Here is a 12,107-nt window from a genome sequence, read left to right as displayed (position 1 = left end):
TTGGACATACTGATACTAAAGGAGATTCAAGGTTGAGTGTGGCTTGCACACTTGTGATTTGGACACTGGTGAGTTCGAGACAAGAGGTGTCATAAGCTTGATGCCAGCGAGGCTGCAGCCGTACCCCTCTCTCAAAACCAAAGTGACAATGACTGTGGGTATAACTCAGTGGGGAACACTTGCCTAATGCGTGTGAGGCCCTGAGTTCTGTCACCAGCCCCATAGATGTAGGAAGGAAAACAGTTGTCAGGCCAGATGTGGTAGTGTACGTCAGTAACCGCAGCATGTAGGAGTGTGCTGACAGCACAGGCTGCTAGACCATCACTGCAAGCTTTGATGCCCTGCTTTGTCTTCTATCTGTCTAACTTTCCCACTCGGCCAGAGATTTGTAGATTCCCCAGAGCTTAGTGGGGATGAGATATGCAAGCTTGAGAACACTGCTCACCTTATCTGCTCTTAGATTGTGAATACACAGGATGGCCAGACTGGGAAATCCATTCTGGACCTGGTGGAAGATGAGGAGCTGAGATGCTCGTCCCCGCCACCAAATGCATGGGGCTGACTTTAGCAGCTAAGAGCATCTTAGACTTCCTACCAAAAAGGAGATTTTAGGCGTTATTTCAATCATTGTTGCCACATCTTCTTTAGCCTCCGTCTCGGACATGAAACCTCCATTGAAACCTCAGAATTGAGGCTTGTAGGACCCAGCCTCGAATCTAAAAAAGATTCTCTGACTAAAACTGGGATAATAGAGCTGGGCATACCAGAGTCTCCTAACTCTCATGACCAGGATTTGACCACTAAGCTAATTCCTTCTCTTGCTCATATTCCAAATCTCTTCTCTTATGTATAGGCACACTTCATGTTAGCCATTCCTGTTGTGAACTGTAACCCCTGCTGCAGGTCTTCACATGTTCTTCCCCCAGCCAGTCTTCCTGTGCCAAAGGACCAGGCTGCTATTCTCCATCCTGAGTCAGTGATCATGTGTATGGAAGTGCCAAACTCCCCATCCAGTACCAAGGAGCCTTATAGCCAATGCTGCAGGTAGAGGGTATCAGCCCACCTGGCTTCATACTACTGTTGGTTTCTCACCACACAGGAGTTAAGAACTGAGACTGAGCTGGAGGAGTAAACCACAGTGTGAGCCCAAGGTCTGTTCCCACAGCACACGTTCTTGCTAGCAAGGAAGTCTTCCCTGGGACTCTTTGCCAGTTTCTGTCACTTCTCAGTACCTCTGACATTGCCATTCTGGCCCTGCACTGTTGGTTGGACTTCAGGAAGGTAGAGATGGTGTATGTGTGTACTGCCCAGTACACCAGCCACTAGCCACACACAGGCCCCGAGCATGTGATATGTGGCCAGCGTGACTAAGGGACCAAACCTTCATAGCAGCTTCATCATTATATAATTGTATCTCTATATTTACACTGCATTCACCCATTTCAAGGTTCAATTCCGGTTACACAAACACCACATCATCATTAACTTTCAAATGTTTCATCGCCCCCCAAAAGCTGTCGCTCACCTCATCCCCCCTCCCTTTATGAGCTCTCGGCTCCTGAAACTACTGTTTTGCACCATGTCTGTGTAGATCCGCCTACTCTGGGCATTTTATATAAACAGAAGCATATAATATAAAGCTTTCTGGGCCTAACTTTTTTCACTTGTCATAAATTCATCCATGTTGTGGCATGTCCCCGTACTTCATCCCTTGTTGTTTCTGAATAATACTTTATTGTATTGATGCACCACTCACCGAGTGATGGACATTTATTTGTTCATTCAGCAGCTGATGGACCTCTGCGTTATGAATAGGCTACTGTGGACAACACATAATGCTGCTCATTGTTTTAGGCTTCATCGGCACTTGTGAATGATGCTGCTATGAGCATCCATGTATGAGCTTTTTGTGTTTTGCTCACATTTTCATTTTTCTTGGGAAGTGCTGGGTCATGTAATAGATGTGCGCAATCTTTTTTTAGGAAGTGCCAAGAGTTTCCCGAAATGTCCACACAGCTTATTCGGCTTCCGGCCGTGTGTGAGCGGTTACAGGTCTACGTCTTCTCACTGCGTGGGTGTGAACTGATCCTTCAAGTGGCTTGGAGATGATTTCCTTTATGCCCAATCCTGTCGGGCTTCTCTGAATCCCTGTTATGCATTTGTACATTTTCTCTGCTAACTATGTCTACTAAGGTCCTTTGTCCATCTTTATATTGAGAAGCTTTATATTGTTGGATTCTTCCCATGTCCTAGACACGGGCTTCTCTTCATTCTTTTGTTCTTTCCCACTTTTCTGATGGTGTTATCTGGACTGTAAAAGTCTCTAGTGTTGTTCAAGTCCAGTCAGTCCTCAGATTGTCACTATGGCTCTGTTGCCTTTTCTTGAGGTCCTAAATCTGAACCTGGAGAGATAGGCCTCTCTCATTTATTCTAAAGGTTGTACTTTGGGGACTCTATGATCATGATTTGTTCATTTTTATATTGTGATAATATGTATAGAGATAAAAAAATAAACTCTGCATTTTTAATCATTTTACTGCACAGAGCTTGCTGTTCCGGCTGTTTGCAGTGTTTCGCTGCCTCTACCTTTTAACTCCTTAAGCAGCGCTACAATCTCTTCTCCCTCCTCCCAAACAGCTAGGATTTTTTTCTTTTTTCTTTTTTCTTTTTTAAAGATTTATTTGTTTATTTAATGTTACTGTTTCTATCTGCATGTACACCTGCATGCCAGAAGAGGGCATCAGATCTCATAGATGGTTCTGAGATGTCATGTGGGTGCTGGGAATTGAACTTGGAACCTTTGGAAGAGCAGCCAGTGAGTGCTCTTAACCAGTGAGCCATCTCTCCAGCCCCTGGGGTTTCTTTTTATTGTTTGAACCAACCTTTCCCTCTCCCCCCCCCCCCAGTTAACTGAAAAGAGCCAGGGTGCCTCAGTGGGTGTCCAACTCTGTTGTCACCCATATCACCCACCTGCACGGTTGGCTGCCTTCCCTACCAAACTGCCGCTGCTCCTGTGACATCTCATTTCTGTTCACCTGTCAGCTGCACTGTTCCTGTGAGAATATTTGAAACTATTTCATCAAAGGCTCTGCATCCTCCAGTAGTCCTTACTCATGATTGCCACAGACATGTAGACTCTTTGGTACAGTCCACCTCTATTGGCTTCTGGCTGCTTCCTGTTCCCCTGAGTCTCTAGCCAGACTGGTCTTCATGATGGACTTTGAGTACACCGAGCACTGTTATCATTAGGACTCTTAGCAAGTTTTCCTCTTTCCCGAAGCCCAGGGTTTTGTTTTTTGTTTTTTTTTGTTGTTTTTGTTTTGGGTTTTTTTGATACTCATTGAACTAACCCCTCTCTGTCATTCCAGTCTATTCACCTATCATCTCTTTAGCTAAAATAACAACCTCTGGTCACTCTGCATCCAGATAGTCTACCGTACATTTCTTCATGGCTGACTGTACCTCAATTTGTTCACTTGTGTATGTTCTGTTCCCCATTCAAACTCCACAGAGATGGAGCCTTCTCTTCCCGGTACCCGTAATCTTTTGCATAGAGTAGATCTGGGTACGCAAAAGATTGAACTTACTCCTTTGATGGCAATGATCTTTGTAAGACTCAAATAGACAATCCCTGACTAATCTTTGTCTTTAAAATGCTGCAGCTATTGTTAGAGTAACTTCAGACCCAGTTACTGGAAGTAGACCCTCTCAATTTAGATGGGCTGTTTGTAAAGACAAGATGAATGTCCCTGCCTCGGGTCTGGAAGCATTTTCTAGCTCAGAGTTTGGATGGTGAAATATTAGCATAGAGTTCACTCATTGAATATTCCTAAATCCAAAACCTAAAAGGTGTCCATGGGACATCGAAGCACTTCAGACTTTAGGTTTTCAGAAGAGGCATGCACAGCCCACACATCAGTTTATTGCTTTACTGAAGCTAATTTAGTTGCCCCCCTTTTAAACGGTCTCTCCATTCACTTTAAACTGGGTTCTCCTGCACCTCACAGGTCTCTTTACCGCTCTTTCCAAGTCTCCAGAACTTTCTTTTTTATGTCTGTGGTGGAATCTCTTTCCGATCTCCTAGTGCAGCCCCTAATGGCTGCCATGGACGTTTGGTGCTGTAGGTGCTCGCCACATTGCACTTCATCTTCCTCTGGTCACAGACTGACCTCTCGGGGCCAGGAGCAAAGCTATGCCCTAGAGCTGCATCCACTACCAGAGTCCACCTAGGACTCAACCTGATCATCACACCGTTCTATGAAAATAGACAGAGTCTTCAACAGGTTAGATGAGTAAGTCAGCCCAAATTCACATGGATAGCAGCGGTTGTGCTGGAAACGTCAACCTAGAAATCCCTACAACCCAGCTCGTGGGCCCCAGATGTGAACCTGAGTGTGAAGGAGGGACCCTTACTCAGGAAACCATCCCTGACTTTAAAATAGTTTTGCACTCTCAGCATCAGAGAGAGATTTCCACAGGGTGGGTCTCACTGAGCAGAGTCACTCTGCCATCATGGCTGCTAGGGACCCTACAGAGCCACCCGTGGAAAGGAAGAAACATGAAGATGGAACTTAAAAATCCCAGTTATGCTTCGAAACACCTCTCGCTGGGTCGCTTTTGCTCCCAGAAGCTCATGTGGTTTCAAATGAGAATAAGAGTAATGAATATCTCCCCAAATAGATTCAGTCACTTTGCACTAATTTTGATGCTGTAACAGCCCTGGTTTAGCAAAAATTAAAAGAGAAAGCCTAAGAAGGTTCTAATGCTGGGGCAATTGCTCTGTGCTCAGGCCAGTCCTTCACTCCTTTTTTTCCAGCCAGACAAAAAGAAACTTTAATCTTAGAAAAATATAAGTTCAATGCAGATCAAGCATTTGTTTGGTTTGAAAATCTGATTTTGTTTTACTCGTTTTGGCTTAAAAATAAGATGGAAAAACAATATCATTTCTTTAATGTTCTTAAACATGAAACGTGAAAATGAAAGAAAAATACATGAAAACAAAAGCAAAACTTCCACTGTAGCCTTCTGGAAGCTGACAGTGGCTTCTTTGTTTTCCAGATACCCCAGTAACCAGCGGTCACGCCACAGACTATTTGTTTGTTGGAAATATTGTTTACACGGTAAGTTTAGCACTGCTGAGCCATTGGTAAAGGGCACACGTGGGTTATACCTCCCCAGATATGCAACGCTTTCCACATTAGCATGAGTTACTCCATGTCTTTATGGGCTGTGGATTCCTTGAAGTTCAGACTGATGGAGGAATACTTGTGTCATACTGAACACCCCTTTCTTTCTCTCTCTTTTTCCACAGTACGTTGTGGTTACAGTTTGTTTGAAAGCTGGTTTGGAGACGACAGCCTGGACAAAAGTGAGTTTTCTTTGAAATTATTTCTCTTGCTGTTATAGATAGTTGTGTGCGGTGACCTCCATTTAATCCTCGAGGAAACAGTAAATGCTGTACAGTTGTCTTATTTCAAAATTTGCAAGTAGAAAACTCAGGAAGTGTAGCATTTACATGTAACTTTTGCACATGACTTTTCTCTGGCATTCCCATGTTGTCTCTTGTCCTTTGTCTGTGTCTTCAGATAAAGAAGGTGCATCATGACACATATAGTTACGCCATTTTTTTTCTCATAAATCCCACAGTTTGAATCTTTAAAACACACTGTGATTGTTCATGATTAAGGAATATTAATTTAGGTAGCTAACCCAGGCTTGCTTTATCAGCATCCCATTTCCTATTTGGCTCTTTCCGAGACTGGATAAACAGCCACCCTTCCCAGCACCTCTCTGCCACAGGGTAAATGTGGCTCACTTACCTCCTGCTCTCATAAGCAAATGGGGTGGGAGGCAAGGTCAGCCTGGAGCTCTGGGACCTGTTCAAGGATGGTGGCAGTGAGTCCAAGGGTTGGGAACAGTGCCTTAGCCTGGAGTATTGCAGGAAGCTGTAGTGGACACTGCTTGTTCAACAACAGAACCCACAAGGCAGAGCTTGCCAAAGGGCTGGGTTGTACATTGCGAAGAGAAAAGTCACGGATCGTATTAGGAGCACAAAAGAGAAAGGCCAACAACTTAAAGGGGTATAAAGATACCCATCAGGTCTCACAGAAGTGAAGGATAGAATTTAGGTTACTGGAGCACTGGGCGAGCCAGGGGTATTTCAGCGTGGGAGGAGTCACTTCAATGTTTTGGAGGAAGTGGGCTAAGTACCCTGAGGACTCACCTTTCAACATACTGGAAGAAAGAGTTTTGAATGGTCCCCACATGGAGAAATTATGTGTTTTGTAAATGTGGGTATGCCAGTTACCTGAGCTGATCATTATACATTACATACATGTATTGGAATGTCACACTGTACCTATAAATGTGAACCATTATATGTGGATTTTTGAAACTCTATTAAATATAATATCTCAAGTTTTTAAAAGAGGTGCTATCTGTTCCAAGTTGTTTTTGAAATAATCTCTGCAATAAGTAGAACAGATGTTGTCTCTAAATGATATGTAAGAATATTCTGTCTGTGTGTCCAGAGATGGCTGAACCCTTGTTTTATAAAGCAAACACTGGAGATAACCCAGGGGTAGGAGGATTATGGCATGGATTTTAGAGGGAGGTTGAGGCTCGAAACACTTTCATCTTCAGGCTAATTTAAGCCCCTGATAATTTGAGTTCATCATTAAAACTTCTAAGACAAGGAACAAGACAGAGTTCTCCAGTCACTAGGACATCCTGAGTGTCTTCCCATCAAGAAAGAGCCTTGGATGTGGGATGAGGAGTGGGCAACATCTTGGCTGGAGTGAACGCCCTTCCAAGGCCAGCAGAGGGCCCTGTCTAAGCATTCATTTCTTCCACAGTTCAGTCACCTGGCGGTGTGGGGAAGCATGCTGATCTGGTTGGTGTTCTTCGGGGTCTATTCAACCATCTGGCCGACCATCCCCATCGCTCCTGACATGAAAGGGCAGGTTAGTACTGTGACCCATATGTGTATCGCCATTGTGTTTGTACACATGTGAGAGAAGCGGCTTTCTGTGTCTTATGACGGTGAGCTTCAGTAAAGGCTTCTGTAATCTGCTTGCATCAAAACTTACCAGTAGAGGAGCCAAGTAAAGCAGCTAGAAGAGGTGCTCTCGTCCACAGAAGTGGTGTGAGAAATGTAAATACCGTGAACGATTTCACCCTAAGTCCTCGGACTTACAGTGCGCCCACATGCCTGAAGTTCTGTGCTGATTGAATTGGAAGCCGTCTTGTGCAAGGCTTGTGTTGATTATGAGTTCAGTATTAAGTCTATAATTAACTGCTTAAATGGTAACCAGTCACTTGTAAACCATCACCCTAATAACTCTGGTAACCAGATAACTGATGTGCCAGAGTGTCTCTTTGTTCATCTCTTCAAGCCAGTGAAAGACACTGAGATTAGAGCCCTTGTGATTGTTTGAATTGTTTCTGATATTTTGTTTTTACATTATTATGCCCAGTTGCCTAACACTGAGCCACTAACAATGACCAATGAGGTCATAGAAGGCAAGTGTGTGTCCGTGTCTTTTATCCGAGGATTCAAGGGAAGCTGAGAGGGGGTTGGTAGCACAGTCCACCTCCTGGGGCAAAGGCAGGTAGAGCGTAAAACTACACGCTACAATATTACTCTATCACATCAGGTACACGGGAAAGGAGTTGGGTATGACCTAAAACACCAAACTTAAGTTCTCAGGTGAGACTGTGTGAGCCCACCCCATAAACCCATGCTGCCTTGCACATAGTCAGAATCTTCTGAGACGCCCATAGGAGGATGCCCCAAGTTCTAGTCTTTCAGAGCTCTATGAAGTCTCACTAGCTAGGATCATCCCTCTTTGTAAAACGAAGCACCATTGTGTCACCACTTTAGGTCCATTCTCTACACTCTGTGATTCCTTCTAAAATAACCAGAAACCCACTGTCCAGCTCTGCCTTGGCATTTCTCTAGATCCCAACAAACATATACAACCCTAGGTCTCAATCATCCATGAGACTGTCATGGTCTCTAACACTAGACACCTATAATAGGGCATTGCTTAGAGTGGACATCCGTGCTGGTCCAGCTTCCTGGGTTGTAGGATGCTTATGATTCTGGAAGCAGAGGTTAACTTAGGATCAGGATATATCAGTCCTGACCAGTGGTTCTGCCTCATTCTACAGAAATGAACGCAGAGCCCTGGGTCTACCTAAGTCTAGATGCATGTGAAGAGCTTTTGTTCATGAGACAGCCCAGGGCTGTTATCGCTTGTCTTTTACCTGATAAGTCAGCCAGCCAATACCCCCGAGTGCCCTGGTCCTCCTGAAATGTGAGAATCAAGCATGCTGGCCCTGCCCTTGGGCTTGCAGGATATGTCCCCACCCCCCAACCTCCATCACATCTCTCATTTATATAAGGAAAGGATTCAAACAGCACACAAGTGTCTAAATTAGAGGAGAGCCACAGCTGGCAAGATGGAGTTGGTGGGTTCCTGACTGACAGACAAAGCTGTCCCTTTATAAATGCCTCTATCCTTGACTGCTCTAGCAAGCCCTACTCCGTGTACACTCACTTTAGTGACTACAATTCTAAAGTGGAGAACTGGGCCATTTGCCAATCCTTAGTCCCATAACATGGCTGACTTTCAAACTGTGGAGGGGCTGAGTTCATCGTGGAGCTGTTAGGGTGCTCACAGCTCCCTTGAGCAAGACCAAAGGTCATGTGTGTCATATGCTGGATGACAACAGTTCAGTCAACAAATGACAGCATACATTTATGGACAGTCCCATGATATCCTATAGCCCAATGACATCATACCATAACCATCTTGGTGTGTGTAAATACTCTCCATGGGAAATGAGGAAATCGCCCTAGAATTCGTTTCCCAGATGTCCCTTTCATTAAGAGATGCATGGCCATCACCGCAGTGAGCTGCTCCCACCCACAAGGAGTCAAGAAGAGCTCCTATTCAATTAAAGCACCCAGTGTTTTTGTATGAAGACTTTATATTTTACTTAAGCAGTGGCATTTTCTTCCTTTCTGTCAGTTGGTTTCAGCAGGAAGCAAATGGGTCATTTTTGAAACAGCCTAACTAGGCAAGACAGGTTTCCGAAAGCGAAAGGACTGATACAGTTTCCACCAGTGATTTGCTTAGTGTCTATAGTCTGCTTCTGGGGTAGGATCCACATGAGGAAGAGTGTGAGAGTTCAAAGCATGGCTTCCAGGCCATGCCCTGAAGCAGCATCTCACCTGCTATCTGATTCAGCAGTCTCTTGATTCCCCGAGAAGTGTCAAGGACTGGGTACGGTGCTGAACCATCACTCCTATAGAAAGAGCGCCTGGGACTAGCCCGACATCCCAGATGAAGTTTGAGGAGGTCTCTCTCCAGTCACAGGAGGAACTGTGTCGAAAGAGACAGAAGCTGGGTTCAGGCTGACCAGAGGAGGAAGGCTCCCAAGGGGGGCTATTGCAAGCATGCCCAAGCTACTCCTAAGAATAAGGAGCATCCTAGGAAAAGGATGTTTGTAGAAATTAATATTTGAAGAATGCACCAGGAGGTGGAGGCGCACGCCTTTAATCCCAGCAGTCCAGGAAAAGAAGCAGGTGGATCTCTGAGCTCAAGGCCAGCCTGGTCTACAGAGTGAGTTCCAGGACAACCAGGACTACACAGGGAAACCCTGTCTCAAAAAAAAAAAAAAAAAAAAATTTAAGAATGCTCCCAGTGACTTTCATAAACGATTCTTTGTAGTTGACTACACAGTGAGGTTTTGGCAAATGAACATGATTCTTTGAAGCTTTAAGAATTAAAGTAGTATCTAATAATGGCAAATGTTACCCCCCAACCCCCCCACCCCAGAGACAGAGACAGATGCAGCAGCAAGCAGTCTGTCTATTCATAGCATCTTCAGCCATTGAAAAGATACATTGTTTCTACTGAGATTTTTTTTTTCCCCACCAATGTGATTAAGTATTTCTTTGTCTAGTCTATTCCATTTGGAGTTTTTCTCACGGGGTTGAAGGCAGGTCTTCCCTTGCCGGCACAGGGAAGGAAGGGTATGGAATGAAAGCTCTTTCCCACTGTCAGAGGCTCATCTTCCCTGTGGCACCTTGTGATGGGACACGGAAAGCCCAACAGCCAGCCAGGAAGTCCCAGTGAACATCTGTGAAGTCAAAGAAGTTACCCGGGGACCCTTTCTAAAGACACAACCTCCCAAGGACTCTAAGGAATTCTTCACTTTTCAAGAAGCACACTTAGTTTTTATAGTGAGTTAAGAACTTGGCTTGTGTCTATCATGGTGAATGGCGTAGCCCTGAGCTCAGGAGGATCAATGAGGATGGTTTTCCCAGGGTGCCATAAGAGTACCGTAGAAATTTCTCCATCACAGCTTAAATGCTCTAAAGTAGAGCACAGCTAGGCTCCTTAGCTTACCTCCACGTACCCAAAGTACTCTGCCAGTGGGTTAGGGTTTTCTTCAAGCAGTTCCCAGGGCTTCTGACTTCAGGGCTGTGGGAAGCGGGGCACCAGGCTTAACCTTTGCTCTGAAGTCAGGAGACAGAGACCCTGCCACCTCACCCTGGGCACATCTCTTGACCTTCGGTGACTTCTTAATCAGCAAAGTCAGAATAAGGTCATCCATGCTAATGGCTCTGGAGATAGCCTATGGGAAGTCAAGAACACACGCGGTCTCCTTTTCTGGAAGGGCAAACGGGTCTTGAATCTTCCTACACAGAAATATTACAACAATTTAAAACCCCAATGCTTTTGGCCAAGGAATTTTAGAAATTCTAAGTGAATTTTTCTCAGTAATGGCTGTTGACTGCTTGCATTATACTCATCCAGGCTGCCTGTTAAAATGACAGTCCCTCAAGGTAATTTGTGCATGTAATTACACATATACACACATGCAGAGAAAGAGACAGAGACAGAGACAGATAGACAGACAGAGACAGAGACAGATAGACAGACAGAGAGAGAGTTGAGTGTCTAGGTGTACAAGTTGAGTTTAAAGATCACTGCTCTAAAATACCCCATTGTAGCGTCTTAGCTCCTGCCAGATGCCTAAGAGATGGCAGTTCACTGAGAGACCCGCATTTGACCACATTCTCATCGGCAGGAATTGTGTGAGATGTACCAGGTAGTCCCTCAAGGCAGTTCAGCTTTCTAAATAGGGAATTGTACCAAAGACATTACGTGGCTTGCCATGGAAAAATACTCCCCACCAACTTTTTCCCCCCTTTAAAGTTCATTTCATTGCTAATAAAGAAGGAGGGAAAGCCGTCTCACTTCAAAGCTTACAAACTGCTAACTCTGACTTCAGTGCCAAACACCAGGCCCCTGCCAGTGACTGGAACGGAGCAGGGTTTTTTTTCTTCCCTAAATATGGGAATGGATGTGTTTGTGAGCTTTCCAAACCTACTCGGGAATAGGGAGCACACCCACGGGGCTGAGTGCAAGCAAAGAGAGGGAAGGTGAAGGCATGCCGGATTGATGTCATTGAGTCAGAGTGACCTGCAGCTCCTGTCCCCCAAGACATTGTCTCCCTGGATTGTTTTGCCCATTTGATTTCACGTGCCCACGTGAAATGTGAAACCACTGAGCTTGTTTGAAGGTTGCATGTGCTCCAGCTGGTAAACTGAGAAGGCCAACAGATCACCTTGCTCAGCTGCAATCCTAAGGTCTCTCCTAAGGACCAGGGTTGCCAGGTGGGCGTTGCCCAAGCACCAGGTGGGCATTGTCCTCCCGTTAATGTCCCTAGTACGGTAGAGGGTCGTCCACCCGCCTTCCTCTTTCCAAGGCATTTTCACAGTGTGTGACTTCTTCCAGGCACGGCCCTTGGGAGTGGGGTCTTCCCCTGGCTACAAGGGAGTGCTTAGCTCCCCTGCAGTAGGAACCTGCTCAGAAGTTCAAAGGAGGCATTTGCTCCCTCAAGAAGTCAGTCAAAGGCAGGCGTGGTGGTGCATGCCTTTAATCCCAGCACTTGGGAGGCAGAGGCAGGCAGATTTCTGAGTTTGAGGCCCCCCTGGTCTACAAAGTGAGTTCCAGGACAGCCAGGGCTATACAGAGAAACCCTGTCTCAAAAAAACAAAAGAAGAAGAAGAAGAAGAAGAAGAAGAAGAA

The 12,107-nt window shown here is 45.2% G+C and overlaps 1 protein-coding gene across 2 annotated transcripts in view; it reads left to right on the top strand.

Annotated features, from left to right (window-relative positions):
- Nucleotides 1–12,107, top strand: part of Atp8a2 (ATPase phospholipid transporting 8A2) — a 514,463-nt gene that overhangs the window by 378,956 nt on the left and 123,400 nt on the right. For both annotated transcript variants that reach the window (XM_029541754.1, XM_021203245.2), the window contains exons 31-33: nucleotides 5,059–5,120; nucleotides 5,312–5,368; nucleotides 6,855–6,962. In XM_029541754.1, coding sequence (XP_029397614.1) covers nucleotides 5,059–5,120; nucleotides 5,312–5,368; nucleotides 6,855–6,962 — 227 coding nt within the window. The remainder of the gene's footprint in view (nucleotides 1–5,058; nucleotides 5,121–5,311; nucleotides 5,369–6,854; nucleotides 6,963–12,107) is intronic.

Source organism: Mus pahari, chromosome 8 (assembly GCF_900095145.1).
Source record: "Mus pahari chromosome 8, PAHARI_EIJ_v1.1, whole genome shotgun sequence".
Lineage (NCBI taxonomy): Eukaryota > Metazoa > Chordata > Mammalia > Rodentia > Muridae > Mus > Mus pahari.
Note: the sequence above shows the minus strand (reverse complement) of the source record. Positions and strands in the feature narration are given on the sequence as shown.